General features: G+C 34.3%; 2 protein-coding genes across 19 annotated transcripts in view; one reads left to right on the plus strand and one right to left on the minus strand.

The window, feature by feature from the left end:
* Nucleotides 1–3,053, plus strand: part of CFAP210 (cilia and flagella associated protein 210) — a 38,446-nt gene extending 35,393 nt beyond the window's left edge. For all 4 annotated transcript variants that reach the window (XM_072811335.1, XM_072811336.1, XM_072811337.1 and 1 more), the window contains one exon: nt 2,604–3,053. In XM_072811335.1, coding sequence (XP_072667436.1) covers nt 2,604–2,948 — 345 coding nt within the window. In that variant the 3' untranslated portion in view covers nt 2,949–3,053. The remainder of the gene's footprint in view (nt 1–2,603) is intronic.
* PPIG (peptidylprolyl isomerase G) overlaps nt 1–27,359 on the minus strand; it is a 64,177-nt gene that overhangs the window by 8,159 nt on the left and 28,659 nt on the right. For all 15 annotated transcript variants that reach the window (XM_072811328.1, XM_072811319.1, XM_072811318.1 and 12 more), the window contains 5 exons: nt 16,951–17,164; nt 15,979–16,146; nt 13,412–13,499; nt 10,513–10,649; nt 1,381–10,294 (listed from right to left, as the gene is read on the minus strand). In XM_072811328.1, coding sequence (XP_072667429.1) covers nt 9,187–10,294; nt 10,513–10,649; nt 13,412–13,499; nt 15,979–16,146; nt 16,951–17,164 — 1,715 coding nt within the window. In that variant the 3' untranslated portion in view covers nt 1,381–9,186. The remainder of the gene's footprint in view (nt 1–1,380; nt 10,295–10,512; nt 10,650–13,411; nt 13,500–15,978; nt 16,147–16,950; nt 17,165–27,359) is intronic.

Genomic DNA, 27,359 nt, shown 5'->3' on the forward strand with positions numbered 1-27,359 from the left:
ATGTATGGATAAAGATGTGGAATATATATATATGTATATATATATATACACATACATACACAACGGAATAACACACACAATGGAATACTACTCAGCCATCAAAAAATGAAATCTTGCCATTTGCAACAATGTGAATGCACTAGAGATATTATGCTAAGCAAAAGAAGTCAATCAGAGAAAGACAATTATCATAAGATCTCACTCATTTGTGGAATTTAAGAAACAAAATAGAGGATCATAGGAGAAGAGGGGAAAAGATAAAACAAGATGAAATCAAGAGAGGAAGACACACCATAAGAGACTCTTAATCATAGGAAACAAACTAGGGGTTGCTGGAGAGGAGGGGGTGGGGGGTGGGTAACTGGGTGATGGACATTGAGGGCATGTGGTGTAATGAGCACTGGGTGTTATATAAGACTGATGAATCACTGACCTCTACCTCTTAAGCCAATAATACATGTTAATTAAATTTGAATAAAAACTTTTTAAAACTCTAAAAATTTCTCTGCTGAGAAAAAAAGAGAAGTTCCTTTATAAATCTATTTATGCTTAATGCATATCAAAATTGAGGCATTATGTGATCCATCCCTTCCACTGTCACTTCCTTTCTGTACTTCAAATGTTTCCCCTTGTTTCCTTATATCTTACACAAATTGCTACCAAACAGACGTATTCCAATTGTTCTGTAAGTTCCCAAATTCCTGCATTTTACCTTTTATGAGAGTGGTTTTAGCTTTTTCTTTTTTTTCAGTCTTTTTGAAGGTCATTTTCTACTTTTTCTAACTCCTGATACTGTATTACCAATTCAACAAATAGCACATAGCCTTTGTTTTTTGTTTTTTTTTTAAGCACATAAACCTTAACTTTGGGGCACCTGGGTGGCTCATTTAAACATCTTGCCTTCAGCTCAGGTCATGATCCCAGGGTCCTGAAATCCAGTCCCCCATAGGGCTTCCTGCTCAGCAGTGAGTCTGCTTTCCCCTCTCCCTCTATACCCACCCCCCACTCATGCCTGCTGTCTCTCAAAACCTTAATTATGAATTGTAGCACTAATAAAAATACGGTATTTCATATTGTTATGGTTGTTCTATTTATAAATTTCAACGTATGGTAGTTATCAGGTTTGGGCTACCATTTTATGTGTTGGTTACTGATTTAGGAAAATATTTTCATGAATATTAAATCGATTCATAAGTAGAATCACTCAATTTTTGACAAACAGCATTTCTTAAAATGCTAAGACAAAAAGTTGTCAGTTGGATTTCATTAAAATCACCTTATCTAATTAGTTAAACAAACAATGTTTTTGCAAATATAGAGTTATAAGAGAAAATTGTGAGATGTAAATTGGCTTTTGGTAAATTGCTTAAGAGTACTTACTCCACCCAGTTCCAGATCAACCAGCCTACATTGATAAATGTCGCTTACTACAACTTCAAATTCCTGGAAAAAGAAAATGCAATTGGTTTAATTTAGTTCAGATATTCACTGCTAACTTAATCTTATGTGGCTGGATCACATGGTATATTGGACTGTCGTAGAACAGTGGATTTGAGTACGTTCCTTCAGAATTGGGGACGGGGGAGGCCACCTGACTGGCTCAATTGGAACAACATGCCACTCTTGATCTCAGGGTCATAGGAGTTCAAGCCCCACACTGAGTGTGGAAAGTACTTTAAAAAAAAAAAAATAGTGGATGGGTTGGAGACAGTGATCAGTAGGTCTTCTATACCTGCCAAAGTACACCTTTGTATAAATGGTAGAAACAGAATTCTTCTTTAAGATTTTATTTGACACAGAGAGAGCACAAGCAGAGGGAGCAGGAGAGGGAGAAGCAGACTCCCCACTGAGTAAGGAGCCCAACAACATGGGGCTTGATCCCAGGATGTGGGATCATGACCTGAGCCAAAGGCAGACCCTTTAACCTACCTGAGCTACCCAAGTTCCCCTAGAAACAGGATTCTAAATTCAGTTGATTTTTACCTAAAGTTCATGCTTTTCACTACACTGCTATATTGTTTGAAGATATGTCATTGCATAAGGCTATATGCAATATAGCCACTGAGCCACTGCTTTGAGCATAGGACTGAGAAGCATGGGAGAATTTCTGAAATTATAGTATATACAGGTGCCCCATGAACAACACAGGTTTGAACTGTGGTAGTCCACTTACACATGGATTCTTTTTACACACATACACTGGAAAGTTTTCTGGAGATTTGCTACCATTTGAAAACCTTGCAGATGAGCCAACCAGAGCCTAGAAATATGCCCCACCAAATTTAAAAAAAAAAAAAAGGTATATGCAGCATATAACACATATATGCATACAAATTGTGTCAACTTTATGTTATCAGTGAGGCTTCTGGTCAGCAGTAAGCTTTTAGAAGTTTTGGTAAGTCAAAAATTATATAGGAATTCTTTACTGTACCAGGTGCTAGCATCCCTAACCCCCATGTTGTTCAAGGGCCAAGTGTAGTTAAGTCAGAACTTGTCACCTACTAGTAGGTTTAGAAAATTATGTCTGCAACTTCAAATGCTATGTATATTTAGAAAATTGATCTCACCACCATGACCTTGCATTTTCTTTCTTTCCCAAACAGGCCAAAAATAAATTTAATGCAAAGCAAGAAAAACAAGCAGAATTAGAGTATTACAGACTTGCTGAAGCACTTGTGGCTGAAAAGGAGAAGGAATTCCAAGATTATGCCAGAGAAGTAATTGAACTTGAGTCTGAATCAACAAATAAATATATTTATCCTCTTGTAAAAGCTGTACAGGAAGGACACGGAGGTGGCCGTGGACCAGTTTTTGTGGACAGAGGTGGATTAAGACCCAGTTACCAGGCAAATGATACCACTGGAGTCCAGCTTCCTTTTTATAACTCTCAGGGATCAAAATACAGTAATTTTCAAAAGTCTAAGGGAAGACTAGGTTTTACATGGTAGAAAAAAGTTTATTTTTAAGATTGAGAGGACTAAGTTGTAGCTAATATGAGCTACAATTAAGTCAATTTTATGCTTATAATTTAATAAATCTGCTTTTAAGTGCAATTATGTATATCTAATGGATTCTTCACTACCAAAGTTTAATAATTTGAATTCCTTTATTGATAACATACACAACATAGTGCAATTTTAGCCTTTAAAAAAGTTTTCAGTAGCATTTAGTCACAATATTAACCATTACCAGATCCAGTTCCAGAATGTTTCACTGCTCCAAATGCAAACCCTGAACCTAAGCAGTCACTTCCTACTTCTCTCTCCATAGCCTCTGGCAACCACTAATTGGCTCTGTCTCTATGGATTTGCCTATTTTGGATACTTCATATAATTATATGGAATCATACTGTGGCCTTTTGTGTCTGGCCTTTTTCAATTATTTTCAGGTTTCATCCATGTTGTACCATTATCAGTACTTTGTTCCTTTTTATAGTTGAGTAATATTCCATTGGAAGAAGTTCTCTCTTCAGCAGAAATGTACATAATTACCCTTCAGTACTTAACTTTTAGTTTCAAACATTACCAATATTATTACTAACAGGATTACAGAATTTATAACTTTTTAAAGTTTATTTTGTAGAGTGTAACTTGCTAGACATGTGCAAATTAGTTTTTAAGTTACCTGAAGTAATTTCTCTACAAATAGTTATATGAGCAGTTTGATACACAGGTGACTGTGAGGGTGATGGCAGCCAGTAGGACTCAAAGTTTTGAGTTGTACAATAATTTTCACATATCCCATTGGTAACTGTGTTTAATAGTGAAATAAAAGTTCTTTTCCTTTTTCACAGGGCTACTAAATTGTTAGGTAATTCTTTTGCCACCATGTTAAAAATTACCCAGATGCTGGGGTGCCTGGGTGGCTTGGTCAGTTAAGTGTCAACCCTTGACTTTGGCTCAGGTCATGCTCTCAGGGTCCTGGGATTGAACCCCATGTCTGGCTCCCTGCTCAGTGAGGAGTCTGCTTGTCCTTCTCTCTCTGCTCCTGCCCTGTCTTTCTCTCCTTTTCTCAAATGAATAAAGTAAAAATTACTGGATGCAAAGGCTCGATGAACTAATAATATAAGCCAGGAAACCTCCGCCATAGATTTTTTTCTTTAAATTTTTTTAGAAAGTACTGTACATTATTTAGGGGTGATTACTAGTTTTGGATGAAGCTATCTTCACATTACAAAACAGGAAATATGTTTCTACAAAATGGTTCATTTCATAAATGTTTATAACCAACTTATCAGAGTGACAAACAAAAATTAAAGACATTACTAGTCTTCTTCCAATGTAAGCAGTTTGATTGATTACCTTTAATTGGGCTGGTCTTTCTACTGGAAGTAAGCACTTTAAAAACAAAAGGGCTATCCAAAGTTTCAAAATTAATCACAAAACAACTGCGTGTAAAGAACTGAGTGCAGAGCACTCAGAACAGTGGAAACAGAACTGCTGTAATTTTCCAATATAAGAAATCCATAGCTAAAATGTGTGGCTAAGGTATTTTGGTATGGAGGGGGAAACCATGTAAAAATTATCAAACAGCACTTAAAGAGAAAAAAATACTGGTATTAGGTTGGGAAAGATGTTTGAGAAGGAAACCTAGAAAGCAATGAAAATGGAAAAAGCAAATTGATACTAAAAGTATTTTAATACACAAGTAATTTACACAGTTCATATGAAGCACTCACATTTTACATATTCTCCTGGCTAAATAAAGCATTTAAAAACACTCCAAAATTCGAGAATTTAGTATTACCTGTTAACACATACAAACCACTGAATGGTCAGAACATTTTTATCTAACCATATATTACTTTCAGTGACTAACTTTCAAGTTGGTGCATTTTCCCTAAATATATCTAATTTAAATAAAAATGAAACCAAACAAGAAACCAAAACTAGACAATCTTTTACAAGTCAATTAACATCGATATGGCTTTACAATGTTAAGTGTTATATTAAAACTGGCAAGCACAGGATATAATACAGTGTTCCCAATGCTGAGAAATTTGGAGGAATTAAAAAGCAAATGGTAGCATTCCAGTAGACAATAATGCAAATTCCAAATCTAACCTTAAGTTTGCTGAGGCAAAAGACACATTGTAATCTGAAGCATTATGATTAAACATTTACATTAGAATTTTATCTCCAAACCTTCTGGAAATCATCACTGCTGACTAAATTCTTAAAGCAGCTCAGTATTGTTAAAACTCTTTGCTCAGTTTTTCCTAATACAAATTCTATATCCCCATGGGTAAAATAAAAGTATATTTTAGTTGATTTATCTTCATTATTTAGCTTTTAACAAAAATAAAGGTTGAATAACTAATACAACAGTAATTTTAAAAATACAAAACAAACTGTTATAGTTTATTTAATGTTTAACTATAAAAGTTGATAGTTTCAGAGTTTAAATTCTGTAAAATGCAGTTTGCAGAAAACAGTTTTAACAGTTACTAGACTAATGATAAAAGAAGCAGCATTTTGAAACTAATTATATAATTGTGACAACAACTTTATTCCTAAATTTCATTAAAAAAATATACATCACAGTGACTTTTGAGCTAGGAAAAGAAGTGCATTAACTTCATTTGAATTTATCCCTTCCACAAAGAGAGCAGCCACAACTTTTAACATCCCCACATACAAATATCCAATTCATTTATCAATCCTTCAAAGTACTAGAAACACACAAAAAACAAAATACACAGCATGGGCTTTTGGTAACACAGGACTTTGCTTTAAAAAAAAAAAAAAGGCAGAAACACAACTTAACCCCACAACTCCTCCTATACCTGAAGACAAAACCCCTCAACAATCCCTTCTCCAACCTTGCTGATGGACTTTTATTTATGTGATTTTTCTTTTAATATTTACTTCTTGTATCATACCACAGGCCAGAGTTTGCATGTCTGAAGCCTTTAAAGGTAGCTGGGAAACCCACTATGGGTAGGTGTCAGTCAATGCTGCACTTCCTAGAGTTTAATTTTTAACTATTGCAACAAAACTTTTCACAATAAACAGGTTATAAATCTATAATCCTTGGAGTTTATTCATCTGTAAATGTATGAATACTAAACTGAATAATTACAATAAGCATAACCAGAAGACAGGAAATTACCCATTTTATGTACTTTTATAACAATCAACTATATATCATGTATATTTAAAGTACCTTCTGGTGAAGGTAAAGGGAACAAGTTACTATGGGAATTTACTATAAAAGATTCAAATTGTGATGAAAAAAAATTGCTACCTGGAGTAAAGCACAGTGAGATACTAAAAAAACCCATACTAACTTGTTCCATATACTAACGTGAAAACAAATTAGAATTGTCCTTTAACATCACTACTCAAAATACCGAAACCCAATGTGTTCCTTTCTACATTATTAAGAAATGTTCACTTTTCAGTTTAATACCTTCTACCGGGTACAAGAATCAAAGGCCATTCAGCAAAGCCAATATGAATCAGTATCATACTTGTACAAAGATTTATCAGACACATTCTTTGAAACTTCTGTGAGGGCTTTAAGGTACTCTATTAGAAACTACAATGCTCTATGAACTCATTAACTGTGATTTAAAAATATTTTAAAGCAATCCAGCAGATTCTCTACTGAACATTAATCTCTCTGTAGTGTCAATTTCTGTGGCAGATGGTTTACCCCCCAAAAAGAATGAAATAATCATGAAAAAAATTCTCAGAACTTGCCAAACAATAGAATAAACCTATTAAATATCTTTAGAGGATATCAAGTCAAAGATAGTTTGAGGTAAACCATAAGCTCAGACAGAACTATAAAATCAATTTGACAGGAAAGAAAGAGCCGTCTTTCTGGAAAGAGGATATTCAAAATAAAAGCTAAAGGTGACACAACTATTAAAAATGTAGTAAAACTAAAAAAAAAATGTAATAAAAGGACTGTTTGAGCTATGTGCTATTCTGATGCAAAGGCAGACGACAGAGTTAATGCTGTTTAATTATTTTCTAAATGTTTTTTGTATTCTGAAAATAAAATCTACCTGATTGTCATCTTTCAATTTCTTCACTATATCTGTTCTACTGTAAAAACTAAGTTTTTAAATGTCTATAAATGCTTAGAATGGAGTTGCTCTTTTGAAAACCACAACAGAATACTACTTATAGAAATTACTTTTCCCCTATGGTTACTTGTCTATAATTCTTAGTAAAGCTTTGCAATCAGATAACATGTAATAAGTATTTTTACTTAGCATGGGTTTTTCCTGTTGTTATTAGAAATCCTTTCTTAAATAGCACCTTTCTTAAAGCTCAAATAGTTTATAACGAGATTTTTAAAATGCAATTTACTGAATTTAAGACAATAACTAATTTAAGATATGTAACAGAATATACAGCTTGGGAACTCAAGGTTCAATCATCCCTAAGGTAGGTTTGTGGTCAGTCTCTAAGAAATCAATCATCCCAGATTATCATAAACATCTATCACTTTTATCATCAGGAAAAAAAATTTAGAAAAGACTTCATTGTGGATATTTGCTTCAAGATATTCCAAACAATCTTATAATCATTACCTATTATTCATTATGGAAACAACTACCACAATGCCAAATGTGTCATTAGTGTATTAATCAATAATGGGAAATATGTTAAGCACTGCTTTGCTCAGTACAAACAGCACTGAGTCTAATTACTGGATTTACCAAGAAGCTACCCTGGTAAAAGAGTTGACACTACATTGACAAATATTAAAGTACAAAACACTCTAAAGGCTACTATTAATTTCTGAAATTTCTTCTCAAATGAGGAAGGTTTTCTGTTTGCTGGATGTTCAATATTTTATTTTTTATTTAGAAGAGAAATTACAGGAAAAAAGGCCACACTTCACAAAAATAGCAATATACAACACACAAAATTCTAAATGGACTTTGGGTATCTTTTATTGTTTAACTCCGTAAGCTATCAAATTTTGCAACTTTCTACTCTATGTGGCAATGTTACACATGCCAAGCTAAAACAATGTTAACAGTAATGGTATAAAGCCATCTGAATAGAAAGAAACCAGAGTCATAAACATGCTATACCCTATTGTGATACATATATAGAAAAGATGCATTTTCTTGCCATTTGAAACTCACTACTATGAGTTAGAGAAGCCAGCTTAAGTTAAAAAAAAAACAAAACATAAACAAAAACAAAACAAGTACCATGCAGAATTAACACTCAACTCTATATAGATCAGTGGCCAAAAAAGAAATCTCGGAAGTTAGTATGTCAATACTAACAATTTTTAGAATATCACATAAAGGCCTGCACAAGTGGTATGTTTTAGTGAGAAAAATATCTTCATTTTAGAGAAAGGTAATGAGAATAATAATAACGCAATGTTCCCCAAAGCAAAAATTTCATCTTTTGAGACCAAAAGCAACATAGAATTGAGAATTACAATCTGAATTTCCAAGGTATAGTTCCTGTCAGATGCTGTATAACAGCAAATCAAACTTAATCCTATATCAGCTGAAAAAAGTTCTCAATTATTTTTGTAGACAGTTAAGTGAAACAAAACTAGTCAGGAAAAATATTAGTATGAATCAAGCTATTAGTGGAATTATAAAGAACATAGGAAGTGCAATATAAGTAACTTTTAAAGCACAAATTACTATAAAATAAAAAGTGATGACCTAAGATCTCAAGTTATTAGGATCCTGCTTTTCTGTTTAATTAAAAGCTGCAGCTGCTGCAAGCCTCTATTTAAATGCAACCATAAAATCTATACAAGATTTCTTCTATCTAGTGGCTTCTAAAGATACTTTAATCATGAGAAACACAAGCTTCTGTAACAATGTATTCCAACAATCAGTTATGCTTGTTTTGAACTGGCTGATCACACAAACTGGGATGTAGAATAGCATACTTGCTACTGGCTGATTGTTGCAACACAAAAATGCATACATGAAATAGTTAAACACAGCACACAGTATTACACCAAAGTGTTTTTCTCATTTCAAGTTTATTAAAACTTTAGCAGTACAAATTATCCAGGTTGCAGATTATCAAAAGATCAACTCAATGAAGTCCACATAAAAAAAAAAAAAAAAGACAAACATAAAACCCAAAAACAATGAAAAGAGGAAAACAACATAAAGGAGATTCATCAGCAAGTCTCTAAAACTTAAAATTTGAGACAGAATGGAAATAAGTTTACACAACTCACTCATCCACTTTTGTCTTCATCTGTTCCAGGGCTTGATTCATGATCAAATTTTTTATTTTTATCATGTATGTGGTCATTTTCTTGACCCTTTGATTTTTGGTTTTCTTTTTCCACTGAGGATCTGGTCTTCTCGTCATCCTTATTTTTCAATGTGGAGAACTTTAATTCATTGTCCTGACTACTTTGTTTTATTTTTGAGAATGGACTTTGATCTCTCTCAGCCTTTTTTTCCCTGTTATTTGAGCTATTATGATCACGATTTTTAGAGTACATTCTCTTCTCACCCTCAGAATTTTCTTTTCTGTGTGAACTCTTACTTTCTTGGTTTCTGTATTTTTCCTTGTTTCTACTTTGACTTTCTTCCCTCTCTGAGCTCCGTGAATCTCTCCTTCTCCTTCTCCTATCTTTACTTCTCGATCTTCCTGGTGTTGCTCTTCTCTCTCGGCTTCGAGACCTTCCTCTTCTCCTGTATTCCTGTTCTCTGTATCTATGGTAATCCTTGCTTCTGCTGCGATCTCGGTCATGGCTTCTAGATCGCACTCTTCTGCTCCTGTCCCTACTTCTGCTCCGTTCCCTTGTTCTACTGTTGTAACTGTGCTTGCCTTTAGTTGTATCACGCTCTCTACTCCTAGACTGTGCACGTCTATCTTTTTCCTTACTTTTATTATGATCATGCTCATTACTCTTTGATTCTAACTGTTTAGACTTCTCTTTACTTCTACTCCTTTCCTGATCTTTTCCTTTAGAATCAGACTTTTCTTTTTCTTTAATAATCTCATGATCTCTTTCTTTACTCCTTGACCTCATCCTCTTTTCTTCATGTCTATTATGCTTTGTATCTCTTTCTTTACTCTTTGATTTCTCTTTGCTTTTACTCCTACTTTTAGATTTGGCCCTTTTCTTCACTTTGTTTTTATTATACTTCTCATCTTTTTCTGAATTTCTTCTGATGTCTCTCTCTTTGCTGTTAGATTTGTGATCTTTAACTTTCTTTTCCTTTTCATTTTTTCTGTTTGGACTCTCAGACACATGCCTGTGATCAATTACTTTTTTCTCTTTTATTCTAACTGGGCTTCTTTGATTTTCTTTTATTTCGTTTAACTCACTCCTAAAAAATAAAGAGAAAAAAGTTTTTTTGGAAATTTTATTAGGAAAACAATGGTATCCATTATTAGCCAAAATGGCACTCTATATCCTTTAAAATATTCAGAAACAATTTAAATAGCTATAAATAAACTTTATGTACTAAAGTAAAAAAAAAAAAAAAAAAAACCCAAAAAACCAAACTTGTCACACTACATTTGAAATAATATAGTTAATTCTTACTTATCCCCTTTGATCCATCTTTCACCACTTGATACCCTCATTCTTTGTGCTCTCTGCATCTCTTGCCTCCAATGTGGAGGAGTCTCACTACGTCTGAAACGATCCCTTGATCTGGATCTAGAAGGAGTTCGGTAACGCTTAAAAAAATAAAAAGGGAAAAAATTTAATGTATAAAAATATAAAAGCATTACAATAGCTATAGCATATACATTTCTAGGTTCAAATAAAATGTCTGATATTTCTATACCCTTTAAAATAAGGAAATTTCCTAATTTTCAAGAATGAAACCTGTGGAGCAAAAATACTTTAAACATTCACTTTACTATAAATTCCAAATAAAAAGCATTAACCACATAAATTCTAGCCACCCTTGTCCTCTCCACAGAGCTGTCCTATTTTAGTTATGCTACTGGAGCATAACAGTTACAAGAACCCTTACAACTTGCCAAGTTCCAATTTGGAAATAAGTATTCTTGATATTTCAAAGCAAATATCCCATATTGTGAGAATAATTGAGTAAAGGCATAGATGTTCATTTATTCAAGCAATATTTACTCAGCTCTTGGAATGGCCAACAACTATTATGTATTGAGGAAACATTAGTGAGCCAAGACATATCTCGATTTTGCCCCTCTGGAATTGAATTCTACAAGGCTAAGAGAACCCATAGGCAGATATATATTCACAAATATTAACAAGCCTAATTCAGCTACAATTAGAATCAGTATAAAAGAAGTACAAAGTGCTCAGAAAATATATAACAAAGAGATCTGGCCTAGTACAGGGAAAGTTAAATGATAATTAAAATCTAAAAACTAACAAACATACATGAGGAATTACATAGGCTAGGGTAAGGAAAAGGTAAAAGTGTGAGGATGGATGGTTAAGGAAGAACATGTGAAACATAAGAAATAATCATATTTGAAGGTCCTGTGATGGGAAAAAACACTGCATTTTTTTTTAGAAAAGATCATAAGATAGATCAGTATGGCTAAAGACAAAAACTGCCAGGAAAAGTAATACTAAATAATACTGATGAGGCAAGCAAGGACTAGTTTATGAGGTCTCATTGGATAAATCCAAAATTGTTAACATGGCCTAAGACTGATGGCAAAGGAGTGACATTTTCATTTTTAAATGAACATTTTGGATGCTGTTTAGAGAACGAATTCTATCAGTGATTCTCAAAATGTAGTCGGGGATCCCAAGATTTTATATCATATCATGCCATTTGCCTTTTTCTCTTTCACTCTCATTGTACAGTGGAGTTTTTCAGAGACTACGTGATGTTTCCAATATCTTTCCTTTCATAGCTAATGGAATGTATGCTTATACATTTTTGTATTTTAAACAGTTCTTGGTTATAATTTCTAAAACTGTAAAATATCGATAGATATAACCCAAATCACAAAAGTTCTTTTGGGTTCTCAATAATTTTTTAAGAGTGTAAAGAGATTCTGGAACACCTGGGTGGTTCAGTCAGTTAAGTGTCCAACTCCTGATTTCAGCTCAGGTGTTGATCTCAAGGTTGTAAGTTCAAGCTCTGCATTAAAAAAAAAAAAAAGTGTAGGGATCCCTGGGTGGCGCAGCGGTTTAGCGCCTGCCTTTGGCCCAGGGCACGATCCTGGAGACCCGGGATCGAATCCCACATCAGGCTCCCGATGCATGGAGCCTGCTTCTCCCTCTGCCTGTGTCTCTGCCTCTCTCTCTCTCTGTGACTATCATAAAAAAATAAAAATTAAAAAAAAAAAAAAAGTGTAAAAGTGTAAAAAAGAGATTCTAAGACAAAAATGTTTGAGAACTGCCATGAGAACAGTTAGAAGGACATTTCTACTTCAGAAAATATACAAAGGGAAACTGAATTAAGATGGTGGGAGTGGAGTCTGAGAGAAACAGATGGATTTCAAAGTATTTAGAACAGGTTGAAATGAAAACATGATTTGGTGATAAGTAAGATATACAAGGTAGTAAAGGAGAGAAATAAAATGATTTTTGGGCTATAAGTAACTGCACAGATGGTGGTGTCTAAAACTGAAAGTAGGAACCTAAAGGAGGATCACCTGGTCTGAAGAAGAAGTGTTTATACTCAACATTATCTAGACTGAGTTTGAGGGGTTTGTTAAATAATTAGCTGACTGTCAAATAAGTCTTGGTACCAGAATAGCAAATGAACATTTGGCAATTATCAACATATAGGTAGCCACTGAAACTGTGAGTGATAAGACTGCCCAAGGATCAAAAGGATAAGAGTTGGAACCCTGAGGTACTACTATATTAAGGGCCAGTTATAGTAGCATTGGACATTTAAAATAGACTGGCCAAGAGACAGAAAGAAGATAGGATGGAAGCAAGTGGAAAGAGTATTACAAGGAGGGAGATTAAGTAAGACAAAGGCTGGAAGGACCTATTGGATTTTGTGACATGTAGCCAACTGTGTATCAAGTGCTATTTTCAGCAGAATGGTAGAAGACAAATTGAAATGGTTTAGAAATAAGTAGTGAAAAAATAATATACCAAGTATAGCCACATTCCTAAGAAATCTTGAAAACACAAGAAAGATATTCAAATTCTGATCCAATAAAGAGGATGAAATATAAGCACGGGGTTAATTTTTATTAATTTTTAAAAAGATTAGAGATACAGTGATCAGGAAGTAACAAGGAGGCACAAGAAAGATACTCATCTCATTTTTACCATGTAGATGTAAAATCTATTACATCCCATGTATTTTCAGTCTGGAAGTACCAACAGAAAGAAGTTACTATAAAAAGAGAACATATAATTCAATACCCCTATCTAAATTTTAGTTACTTATGTATAAAAGAATATATAAGAAACAATCAAATTATTTACGATAAATGCAATATTATTAAGATTTCTGGGAAAAAGAATCACCTACCCTTGGTCCTCTTCCTTTAATTTTCCTGCCAGACCTAGTAACTAAAAGTCGCCTCTGATATGAAGCAGGCTGGGAGTTAGGTGGATTACTAGAAGGAAGCAAAGGGAAAATTAAAATATACACAATTCAGTATTACTCAGCCAACAAAAAAAATGCAATCTTACCATTTGCAATAATGTGAGTAGAACTAGAGGGAATAATGCTGTAAGTCAGAGAAAGAGTTATCATGATTTCACTTATATGTGGAAGTTAAGACAAAGGATCATAGGTGAAGGGAGGAAAGAATAAAATCAGATGAAATCAGAAAGGGAGACAAACTATAAGACTCTTAATGGGAAATAAATGGAGGGTTGCTAAAGGGATGGGGTAACTTGGTAATGGGCACTGAGGAGGGCGGTGCTTGATGTAATGAGCGTTGGGTGTTGCATGCAACTGATAAATCACTATACCTCTGAAACTAATAAGATACTAATTAGATTTAAATTAAAATATCAAAACATAATATAAAATGAATCTGGAGAATATAGCTTTACTGATCTAAACTAATAAATTTAAAATCTTATACACAATCAGTGGTTTTCAATGTTATCAATTCCTAGTAGGTAGTATTTGGAAAAGTATGGGAGCATTTTTCGACTGCCAAGGACTAGAGAGTGCTACTGGTACTTATTGCCACAAGTTAAGAATGCTAAAATCTTATAATGCACGAGGATGAAGAACTATTCTGCCCCAAAATGCCAGCTGTGTGCTGAGAAACACTGTTAAAAATAACCTTTCTAAAGGTGAAATTAACTTGACAGTGTTAAGGAAAATCATCATAGAAGAGCTGACAGTGTTAAGGAAAATCACCATAGCTCACCACAGGCTGTATGACACTAAGAATAATTTTAAAAGTATCTTATTTGAGGTGGCCTGTGTGGCTTAGTCAGTTGAGCATCCAACTCTTGATTTCAGCACAGGTCGTGATCTCAGGGGCCTGGGACTGAGCCCATATTGAGATCTGCAAGGAATCTACTTGAGATTCTTTCCCTCTGCCCCTCTTCCCACTGGTGCACACACACTCTCTAAAACAAATAAATAAAATATTTAAAAAACAAAACAACCCCCTACCGTCTTATTCCAAAGTAGTTTATAATCCTATAAGCAACTGTTCACTGTTAAAAGAACTATAGAAGGGCAGCCCTGATGGCCCAGTGGTTTAGTGCTGCCTGCAGCCTGGGGTGTGATCCTGGAGACCCGGGATCGAGTCCCACGTTGGGCTCCCTGCATGGAGCCTGCTTCTCCCTCTGCCTGTGTCTCTGACTCTCTCTCTCTGTTTCTCATGAATGAATGAATAAAATCTTAAGGGAAAAAAAAAAACAAACAAAAAACTACAGAAAAGGGTAGGTACTGAGAAATAAGCAGACACAAGCTGATGTGAATTAGCAAAATGTTTATATCCTGGTTTACACCAAAAAAGGAAAAGGTTTTCAAAAAATAATGAGTTAATATTTAATTAGTACCAACAATATTCATGTAAGTTATGTTCGAAAAGTTCATTTTTAAGTAGTTCAAACATTCTCTCTGCAATAATCTATTTCCTTAAAAATATCCTTTCTTAAAAAAAAAAAATATATCCTTTCCTAATACTTAAGGAAAAATTAACTCAATCCAATCCATCAAAATTACCCCGTTTGAATAAGTTTTGGGTTTTTGTTTTTTGTTTTAAGATATTATTTATTCATAAGAGACACACAGAGAGAGGCAGAGACACAGGCAGAGGGAGAGGCAGGCTCCTTGTGGGGAACCTGATGCAAGACTCGATCCTGAACTCCAGGATCATGCCCTGAGCCAAAGGCAGATTAGATGCTCAACCACTGAGCCATCCAGGTGTCCCTCAAATCAGTTTTTTTAAGCTAAGATTTATTTTTATATTTTTACTATATTGTGTAAGTATAGGGGAAAACTCAAAATTTTATTACTTTTATGCTATAACAACACATTTCTTTTTTTTTTTTTTTTTTTTTTTTTTTTTTTTATAACAACACATTTCTAATAATAAAATGATTTCAACCTTTTTTCTACTGTTGGATATAATTATTAAAATGATTTATAAAGAACAGGCCTACTAATACTAATAATGTGAATTTATGTACAAAATTTTCAAAGAACTTGAATATGGTATCAATTTTCATTACCACAATACTATAAATCAGGCATGAAAAACAGCATTTTTGCCTATTAGACAAATTGGAAAATAAAGGTTCTTACTTACTTATAAGTTTAATATATACAAATTACACAGTAAGATACTTAGCTTGTTTTAAATGGAATTGGTCTGAAATTGCCAAAATGCCAACAAAGGCATTTTGTGGTGCTTATTTTTCAAAAAAGTAACTTTTACTCAAAATCTGTTTGAATTCAGTTCTTCTTTTAAGCTACGTGGTTAACAAAAAGGAGCTTTGCTAACATTAGCTTATAAAAAAAGATTTCAATCTTAAGACAAAGTCATCAGTTAAATCTTGTTTAAAGTAAGTGAAGACTTAAAAGAATGTAGAACACTCTACAAGACAGACACATTAACATACCACTCTCTCTCTCTCTCTCTTTCTCTGTTTTTCCTCTCTTTTTCATCAGCTTTAGGAGGACTTTTTCTCATTAGGAATCTATTTTCAGGTATAGGAGGGATCTCTTCTGGACGGACAGTAGACTGGGGTTGTGCTTCAAGATTTTCAGTCTCACTTTCACTAGATGCACTTAACAGAAAACACACAAAACAAATTCCATTTCATTATTACGTATCTATCCCAAATTTCCATTTGTTGGTATTTCTTTCCTTTATAAGATATTACAATATATATGCCATCCTGCCTACTCCCCCACAAAGATGCAATAACATAGGGAAAATCCTCCTTCATTCCTCTGACAAACCAGCTAACCAACCCAAAACCAAAATCAATGATTTCTGTTATTACATTCTCAGAATTTTCTAATAAAATGAGTTTAAAATATGGAACTCCATAAGCCATGCACTGATAAAATACTTAAAATGTAGGCAAATAAATTAGTTGCTTTAAAGGCAATAGGCATATAATGACAAGTTTTAGTATAAAAAGATTCAGACAAAACAGAAAAATATACTGTCATTATTTGCTTTTACCCTTGTGCTTGCATAGCAACAAAGGAAATAAAGGACAAAAAAAAAGCAAGAAAGACTGCTATAAAACATAAGGAAAATAAATAACCGTTTTCCTGTAATTCTCGTTAATGCTAAATATTTATCTCCTATGAAACACAAACCTATAAAACCAAAAGCATCATTTCACTGAGTTCAGACAAACTAAAATGAATAGTTTTGTTGAAAATGGAAATGAAAAAAAAAGGAAATGAAATGTACCTAATATAGACTATAGAATAAAAATGGTCTTATACTTCATGCTAGAAAGTATTTCTCACTTTTTTAATATTGCTATACAATTGATCCAAAATCTCAATAGATTTACTTATAAACTGAAGACAATTCAAATATAAAGCTAGTACTATAAAAGTAAAATTAAGACCTTTTCTTGCTTTTCTTTCGCTTCTTCTTTTCTTTCTTGTGTTTTCGGGAATTTTTCCTATGTTTCTTTTTTCTTTTTTTTGATTTCTCTTCAGAAGCACTTTCTGAATCAGAAGAATCAGAAGAGGACTGAGAATCACTTGAGCTATCTGAGTCACTGGATGAAGAGGAGGAGGAGGAGGATGACTTATGTCTTTTCTTTTCTTCTTTCTTAGCTTTAATAAAAAATAAAAAAAGGTTTTGGTCAGCATTTTTTAGATAAACTTTTAAGTGGAAATTTAAATTTGCTGCAGATTCTAAGTCCAATATTTAACACTTAGCTCATCCACCTATTTGAACTGAGGGGTACAGGAAAGGAGTCAAGACTTAGGATTAGAATCTAGATCTCTGGCTTCATGGATCAAAGTTGTATCTACTTTGCCAAATAATTTTGGAAAAGTAACAGGTAAGTCTAAGTTGATTTTAGAAAACACTTAAATGACATTATCTAAAAAGCACAGAATTTTAGGACTCCCAGATTCAAATCTTCTTGTGGTTTTCAACTTTTTCTTATTATCAAGAATAGAAGCAGAACTGTAGGAGAGAAATAACACACAAAAAATTATTTACATGAATGTGGAAAATAAGAAACATGACTCCACTGGCATTGGCTTATTTTCATACCTGAGCATTCTTCTAATGATTAAGAAATTTCACTTCATTGAAGAGCACTGTTACCACAGAGGTAGTCATTTGCCAATGGTTAATAACTTTGCTACAAACAAGTTACTTCAAATTAAAATTTTATGTTAGGTTAATTAGGTAATAATTTTTAAAGGGATCCCAAAACTCAAATGCTTTAAGGACTAGGCAACTAATATAAATAAATGAAGTATGATACAGGAATTAGGCAACGAGAAGACAAACTGAATAGAGCTTGACTCATCAAAAGGTATTCTAATTCAAACTATGGTGGACTTTAAGTGAAATCAGAGCAGAAATAGGACAACATTGACATATGGATAACTGTAATAGACTGGAACACATCAAATATATTAGAATCCATCAGTTCATAATGTTATTGGTAAGTAAAATTTAAAGAATTTACCTGCTTTTCCTTATACAAACTGTACCACAGGCTAACCAAACAGTGGATGAAAGGAAGATGCTCTTTATCAAAAGTATTCCAGGAATAAATGAAGCAGAAATTATACAGTCAGGATATCATCATTTTGCAACTCATAATGAGGCACTGACACCAAGAGCTGCTACACAGCACAAAAACTACCTTTGGTATGTGACTCTTGCTCCCATCAAGAAATCAATCCCAACAGCATCTGATCAACATTCTAGATCTAACTACAAGTCATATGAATAGAAGTTAAAAAGAACACATTACATAACAAAGATGCAATCAGGGTAATTCAATGTGTGCAATAGTGGGAAACAGTACAGGATAAATGACCTAGCTTGTTCAACAAATGAGTCTCAAGAATACAAAAGACATGGCAGTGGAAATCTCTTTAAAACAAAATTAAAAAAATCTTACAACCCCAATGTCTGAACCTTGGATTCAAATTAAAACATTAAAAAAGTAACATTAAACAGAAATCTGAACACTGACAGGAATATTCAGGAATACAAGTGTGTGTGTACATATGATTACAATATTGGTTTTTTTAATAGAACCATTTTCAAGGGACCCAAAATGAAATATTTATCAATTAAATGTTATGCCTAGAATTTGCTTCAAAATAACAAGAAGGGAGAACTGGCCAGGGTATAGGTAAAATGAGACTGGCCATGACTTAATTATTGAAGCAGGAATGAACATTTGTTTGCTTATACTATTTAAACCACTTCTGTATATGTTATTATTTTCTATGATTTAAAAAAAAAAAAAAATCAGAGGACAAAGAAAATACAACTTTGAACTGACTGTTGGTTGTTTACAGACCTTAACTGAAAGGGTTAACAGTTGGTTTTATAACCTTTCCTTTAGCCTCAGGAGCACCTGAGGATATGGCACTTGGCCAAATCATTCTTGAAACTCTTAACTCCGAAGTTATAAATAAGAGTGTGCTAATTATAAGATAAATGACAATGTGGCTGAAGTTACTATGTATTTTACCCGGGACTTGCAGTTCACTGCCAAGATTGTTTTTCTAGTACCGATGATCTCATCTAGAGAATGGGAATAAGGTATAAAACATGAAGGGGCAGAGGTGGGGAGGGGGGTGGGTGAAGAGACTCGAGGTAAGGGCTTCATCACACAGTCATGTTCCTCAAGATCATGAACATAACAAGTGTGAGATGCCTGGGACATATGTAAACTCCACCTGAATATCATGAGATCTCTCTATGTTGCTGCTGTACAAACTGTACTGTTTCCGTCCTGTATCCCTTCTTAAAGGAAAATAACCTCAGTATTGAGTGAAGTCTATTTTGTCTCATGAGTCCAGCTGTTAATGTGAACCCAAGACCACTATTGTTGGTTGAGGCACAGAATGGGTATGTAAACATAAACTGAAACATCTACTTATATATACTACAAACCTGAGAGATGGGTGGGTGGGTAGGAGATAATCAAACTTAAATTAAAAGAGTAAATTAATAATGAATAACTCTAAATATGAGATCACATAACAGGCAAGCAAAATAAAAATATTTTTCATAAACACAGTAATGCTTTACTTGATTACCATGATTTACCAGATTAACAAAGCTTTATTTACCAGTTTCAACTTGTACTTTTTTGCACGGAGATTCTTTTCCATGAGAAATACATTGCAATTGGTTTCTTTAACAAATAAGCCTAATTTACTCCCCATCAAATTTACATCAAAGGTGTCAAATGTATTAAATATATTTCAAATGACCTTTTAGTCACACATCACTTTTCAAGAAAACATTTGGGTGAAACAAGATATCACAACAATATGAAATGCCAGAGAGAGATTTATAACTACTTCTTATGGTAATATATATAATCTAAATATTAGATGACATCCAACTATAAAAGGAAAATAAACTGTGTTTTAGGAAAAATGCCTTGGAAGGGAGCTTAGAAAGTTCTAAGGTTAAAAAAGTTTCCTCTTCTGATGTTTGTCAATATTATTTTAAAAGTAACATTTAAGTTTACATGCATGTCCTTTTCCTATGATCTGCTCGGGAAAAAAAGAGAGAAAATGAGAAAGAAATGGCAGTTAAAGTACAGAAGAGTATAAGGCAAAAGCAGAGACATAATGAAATCAGTATTCGTTCTAATAGAATGATGTATCCTGAGCCTCAAAATCTGTGTTAAACTAAATTTAAAAATAGGATTTAGGCATATTATGAATCCAACTGAAATTTTATCCTTCTCAGATAAACAAATACAAATGACCAAACCCCTGTACAGTTAAAAATCCACAGGTAATTTCTGACTCCAGAGAAACTTAACTGCTACTGTTGACCAGAAACCTTACCAAAAATAAAAGTCAAGCAACACATATTTTGTAGGTTATATAGATTATATACTGCATTTTTCTTTAGAGAGAGGTGGAGAAGAGACAGAGAGAAGGGAGTTGGAAGGGCAGAAGGAGAAAAATTCAAGCAGGCTCCATGCCCAGCATGAAGCCCAATGTGGGGCTGGATCCCTCAAACCTGAGATCATGATCTGAGTTGAAATCAAGAGTCAGATGCTTAGCCAATTGAGCCACTCAGGTGTCTCCATATACTGTATTCTTAAAATAAACTAGAGAAAAAATATTAAGAAAATCATAAGGAAGAAAAATACATTTATAGTACTGTACTGTTTATATATTTTAAAAATCCATGTACAAGTGGACTCAAGCAGTTCAAACTCGTGTGGTTCAGTATGTTTAATTGAATAGTATATAGATATGTATGCAACATGATGCCAGGATACAAAGATAAAGAACTGTATGTAGAGTATGGGGATGTTCGATAGTAAATTTCTAAGACATGTACCTTCCTTCACAGAATTCAGAATCTATTTGGAAAAAAAAACCAACAAGTGTGCACTGAATAGCAAAGAACATCAGAAAATATACACTTACGTAGTAAATTTTCTAGGAACTCTGACTATAAATTATATATGGATTTAGAAGTGAGTATGGTCAATAAACACAAGAGTAGTAGAAAGGCTTTCAAGAAGTAAAGTCAGTTCCAATGTTACACAACATATGTATTCCTGTAAATCGCTATGCTGTGTATAAAAAAATTACACAATAAAAACTACATGGCTTATAGGAAAAATGAGGGAAGGGGTGCAAAACTCAAAAACTTCATCAATGACATGAAAAAAGGATAGGAAACTAATAAAAATGGCAGCATATTTTTACATGTTATGTGGTTAATACATAAATACAACAATAAATGTGGCACTTTACTTTGGAAAAAACCTGGGGTTTGCTTGTGGCAATGAATATCAGGGGGCTATAACTTGTGAATTTGTATAAAGTAGTGGAAGGAAGGTGATCTAAAATCAGATGGAAGGTCTTAGCAGTAGATTGTGCTCTGATGTGACTCATAACACCAGTGATTAACTGTGATAGTTTAGTTGACGTTTAAGGTGTGTGTAATTTTTATGCATTCCTGTGAAGCTGTTCACCTGGAGGTTATAATTTTCTGCATTCACGGTTTCTCCTAAACAAGATCATGCATAAGCAAAGGTAAAAAAGGTGTTACAAATTGTTTTCTAATATACCAATTGAATAAAACAAAAGTGTGTTTTCAAAACAAACAGTATAGCAAAACTGACTAAATTAAGATTTCATAGGGGTAGTAAAGTGGGGAGTAAGATCTGTACTTACAAATTGCTAATAAGAACTGAACAAAGTCCCTTTATAGGTGTAATTTAAGAATGAGTAGGTTGTGCACTGTTGGTGGGAATGTGAACTGGTACAGCCATTCTAGAAAACTGTGTGGAGGTTCCTCAGAGTTAAAAATAGAGCTACCCTACGACCCAGCGATTGCACTACTGGGGATTTACCCCAAAGATACAGATGCAGTGAAAAGCCGAGGCACCTGCACCCCAATGTTTACAGCAGCAATGTCCACAATAGCCAAACTGTGGAAGAAGCCTTGGTGTCCGTCGAAAGATGAATGGATAAAGATGTGGTCTATTACTCAGCCATTAGAAACGACGAATACCTACCATTTGCTTCAACGTGGATGGAACTAGAGGGTATTATGCTGAGTAAAGTAAGTCAATCAGAGAAAGACAATCATTATATGGTTTCACTGATATAGGGAATATAAAAAATAGTGAAAAGGATTATAGGGGAAAGGAGAGAAAATGAGTGGGAAAAATTAGAGAGGGTGACAAAACATGAGAGACTCCTAACTCTGGGAAACGAACAAGGGGTAGTGGAAGGGGAGATGGGCAGGTCGATGGGGTGACTGGGGGACAGACACTGAGAGGGGCACTTGACGGGATGAGCACTGGGTGTTATATGTTGGCAAATTGAACTCCAATTAAAAAAAAAATCAGTAGGTTGTAACCAAGGAAGTAAAAGACCTGTACTCTGAAACTATAAAACACTGATTAAAGAAATTGAAGATGACACAAACAAATGGAAAGATATTTCAATGCTCATAGTTTGGATGAACAGATATTGTTGGGATGCCTGGGTGGCTCAGAAGTTGAGCATCTGCCTTTGGCTCAGGGTGTGATCCTAGGGTCCCAGGATCGAGTCCCACACTGGGCTTTCTGCATGGAACCTGCTTCTCCCTCTGCCTATATCTCTGCCTCTCTCTCTGTGTATCTCTCATGAATAAATAAATAAAATCTTGAAAAAAAAAAACAACCAGTTATTGTTAAAATGTCCATACTACCCAAAGCAATCTACAAATTTAATGCAAATCCTATTGAAATACCAAGAACATTTCTCAAAGAGCTGGAACAAACGATCTTAAAATTGGTATGGAACCGCAGAAGACCCTCAACAGTCAAAGCAATCTTGAAAAAAGGACAGAGTAGAAGGTATCACAATCTCAAACTTCGAGATATAAGTAATCAAAACAGTGTGGTACTGGCTTCCAAATAGACATAGAGATCAATGGAACAGAAATAGTTCAGAAATAAACCCACGATTATATGGTCAATTAACCTATGATGAAGGAGGCAAGAATATGTAACAGGAAAAAGTCTCTTCAACAAATGGCACTGGGAAAACTGGACAGCTACACGTAAAAGAATGAAACCTACAACTTTCTAACACCATACACAAAAGTAAGCTCAGATTAAGGATCTAAATATGAGTTCTGAAACCATAAAAATCCCAGAAAAGAGGACAAGTAGTAATTTCTCTGACAGCTGCAGCATCATTTTTCTAGATATGTCTCCAGAGGCAAGGGAAACAAAAGCAAAAATAAACTATTGGGATTCCCTCAAAATATAAAGCTTCTGTACAACAAAGGAAACAATCAACAAAACTAAAAGGCAACCCACTGAATGGGAGAAGATATTTGCAAATAACATATCTTATAAAGGGTTAGTTCCCAAAATATATAAAAGAACTTATACAACTCAGCACCAAAAAACCCCCAAATAATCCAATTAAAATTGGGCAGAAGACAGCAACAGGTCTCCAAAGAAGGCATCCAGATGGCAAATAAACACATGAAAAGATACTCAACATCATTTATCACCAGGGTAATGCAAATCAAAATCACAATGAGCTATCATTTCAGACCTGTTACAATGACTAAAATCAAAACCACAAGAAACAAGTGTTGGTGAGCATATGGAGAAAAAAGAACCCTCACGCACTGCTGGGGAGAATGCAAATTGTTGTAGCCACTCTGGAAAACAGTATGAGGTTCCTGAAAAAGTTGAAAACAGAGCCACCCTATGACCCAGCAATTGCACTACTGAGTATTGACCCCAAAGATACAAATGTAGTCATCCAAAGGAGCACCTGCACCCCAATGTTCATAGAAGTAATGTCCACAATTGCCAAACTATGGTAAGAGCCCAGATACCCACTGACAGACAGATGAATGGATAAAAAAGATAAATGGATGAAGAATGGATAGAATGGATAAAAAAGGTGTGTGTCTACACATATATATGTGTGTGTATATATATGTATATACACATGTACACAACACACATAAATGTACTACTACTACTCAGCCATTAAAAAAAAATCTTGCATTTGCAACAACGTGGATGGAACTAGATGATATTATGTTAAGCAAAAGAAGTCAATCAGATAAAGACAATTATCAAAAAAAAAAGATAAAGACAATTATCATAGGATCTCACTCATTTGTAGAATTTCAGATATAAAACAGAAAATCACAGGGGAAGATAGGAAAAAAATAAAATGAGACAAAATCAGGGAGACAAACCATAAGAGATTTTTAATCTTAGGAAACAAACTGGGGGTTGCTGGAGGGGAAGACGGTGGAGAAATGGGGTAACTGGATGACAGACGTTAAGAAGGGCATGTGATGAGCACTGGGTATTATATAATGCGAATCACTGACCTCTACCTCTGAAACCAATAATACATTGTATGTTAATTAGCTGAATTTAAATTTTAAAAAAGGTTTAAAACTTAAAAATGGAATTATGACATGATCCAGTATTTCTGGATAAATACAGTACTGTGTATTTATCCCCCAAACACAAAAACACTGATTCGAAAAGATATATGTACCCGTTTGTCGCAGTATTACTTAAAATAGTGAAATTATGGAAGTAGCCCAAGTGTCCATTGATAGATGAATGGATAAAGATGTGGCATATATGCAATGGACTATTACCCAGCCGTAAGAAAGAATGAAATCTTGTCATCTGCAACACAGATGTATCTATAGGGTATAATCCTAGGTGAAAAAAGTCCGTGAAAGACAAAGATCATATGATTCCACTCATGTAGAATTTAAGAAACAAAATAAATGGACAAAGAAAAACAGACAAACCAAAAAAATCCCCCCTTTTAACTATAGAGGACAAACTGATGGTTACCACATTGGGGAGGTGGGATGGGTGAAAGGGATTGGAACACTTATCATGATGAGCACTGAGTAATGTATAGAGTTATTAAATCACTACAGTGTACATCTGAAACTAACAGGATATTGTATGTCAATTACACTGGAATTAAAATCAATCAAATGGCTAAAGGAATTTCTCCAAAGAGAAAGGCAATAATAGAAGGTGGCTTGGAATTTCAGGAAGAAAAAAACCAATAGAATGGGTAAAAGATAAGGGATAAAGGAATAAAATCAGTTTATATACAGGGATGCCTGGGTGGCTCACTTGGCTAAGTGTCCAATTCTTGGTTTGGGCTCAGGTCATGATCCCAGGGTCGTGAGATAGACCCTAGAATATGCTTGAAGATTCTCTCCTTCTGCCCCCACCCCCCCCAACTCTCATGCTCTAAAATTAATAAATCTTAAAAAAAAGATACTAACATCAGACATCTTAGAGAAATGTTGATTAAAACTAGCTGGGAAAAACCCCCACTTAGTATTAGGCTGGCAGAGATTAAAGAGTTTAACAATAGATGGCTCTGCAAAGTATATAAGGGGAATTTATTTTTTTATATTCCATGGCAGGGTCTACCAAAATTACAAATGCATTTTAATCTATTAATTCCATTTTAAGAATCTGACCAAAATTCCATACGTTTTGAATGATACACAAAATGTAGGAATGAAAACTGATGGGCAGACTGGAAAAGAGCCTTTTCATTAATGACCCTTTGAGGCCTCTCAATGTCAAACCAAATGAATATATTAAATTTTAAAAACTGTAGATACTGGGGTGCCTGGGTGACTCAGTTGGGATCAAGCCTCCGCCTGGCTCCTGCTCAGTGGGGAACCTGCTTTTCCTTCTCCCTTTGCCCCTCACCTTCACTCAAGCTCTCTCTCAAATAAATAAAATCTTACAAAAAAAAAATTTGTAGATATTTTAAAACTTCCAAGTACGGCAATAATGTTTTTCATAAAAAAAAAAAAACTCCTATATTGCATAACTACTGACACAAAATTTGTTCCAAAGTATCTGTAACATTTAAGTATCCTTATGATAAAATCAAACACTACTAAAAGCAAAACCACAAAGCAAGTTGAAAATCATAATGGATGAAAAGAAATTACAAAGAGTTACACTTTCAACTTCAGGGCCATTTCTGGATAATTATTTTTTAGATTATGTAGTTTGCTTACCATCAGGTAAAAGAATTTCCCAAACCTATTCATGGACTTTTTTGGGGGGTTGGGGTAGGGTGTAATCTCATTAATTAGGCATTGCCTCTACCAGTATGAATATGAAGGTAAAAAAACAAGCTCCAGAACATTTTTCTTGTAAAAATCTCAGGTAAAAAAATGCTCCCTTATTCATTTTTATTTGATATCTATAGATTTTACACCAATGAATTTCATGTGAAACCTTTATATTAATGGAACTTTCTAGGGAATCATCAAATAAGATCTGAAATAAAGAACACAACTACTCCCAAAATAGGTCTCCATTAGATATTTTCCATTTCATATTACTGGTCTCATCTTCTAAACATTTCTAAGTTTAATATCCCACCACTTTCCAGTAAAAGTGCCAACACCTCTGCTCTTCATTCCAGGTTAAGGGCAATGAATGGGATTCTGTTGCCATATACATGAGTCTCTGGTGTTCTTTACAGTCTCCTGAGTGTGTAAGATTCCCTAGCTGCTTCCCGAACTCTGTTCTTTGTGTATTGCCAGGCAAGGTTTCCAACTACACGTATGCAAAATTTCTGCTCATATAACTATTTGTTGTCGTGTTGCCACAACTCAGCACTTGTGTTTCTGTAATATAGCAGCAGTAGCCCTGTCTCTTGTTGCAAGGTATACAGACCTCTATTTTAACAACTCTAGCAAACTCTGAAGAGACCAGAATGACCTGAGGTCATGCCAACTCCTGAAAAACCAGTAAGTACCTTGACCAAGGAAGGTAGTGGTTTCATTATCTGGTGGTCTGTGTTCTATCCTCCACTCTACCCCATGACAGCCTCTACAGAAATGCATTTTTTACTAGCCTCCAGTGTTCCATTTCTGCATCTGTTGGAAGGTTCTTCTTCTTGACTGTGAACCTTCTCAGACATATTCAAATAGTTACAAAAGGCAGAACTTCCAAACTTGCAACAGCAAAAGGAAAAAGGCCCAAGATTGCCCAGACTCACCAAGACCATATACAGGTGGGCCCAGACAGTCAGAATTCTTCAGAAGTCTTTTTGTTTTCGTTCAGGAAGTTAGAAAAAGAAAAGAAAGATTCTGTATTTATTTCTTTTTAAACTGGGGTGTAAATCTCTCAAACAAGGTTTTAAATATAATGATGATGAACACCACAGTGTTGCCCAAAATTTTGTTTTTAACTTAAAACTATAAGGAGGCCAACAAATATAAATTGGATGTGAGACACAACTCTGCCTA

The sequence above is a fragment of the Canis lupus genome, chromosome 34, assembly GCF_048164855.1.
Source record: "Canis lupus baileyi chromosome 34, mCanLup2.hap1, whole genome shotgun sequence".
Taxonomy (NCBI): domain Eukaryota; kingdom Metazoa; phylum Chordata; class Mammalia; order Carnivora; family Canidae; genus Canis; species Canis lupus.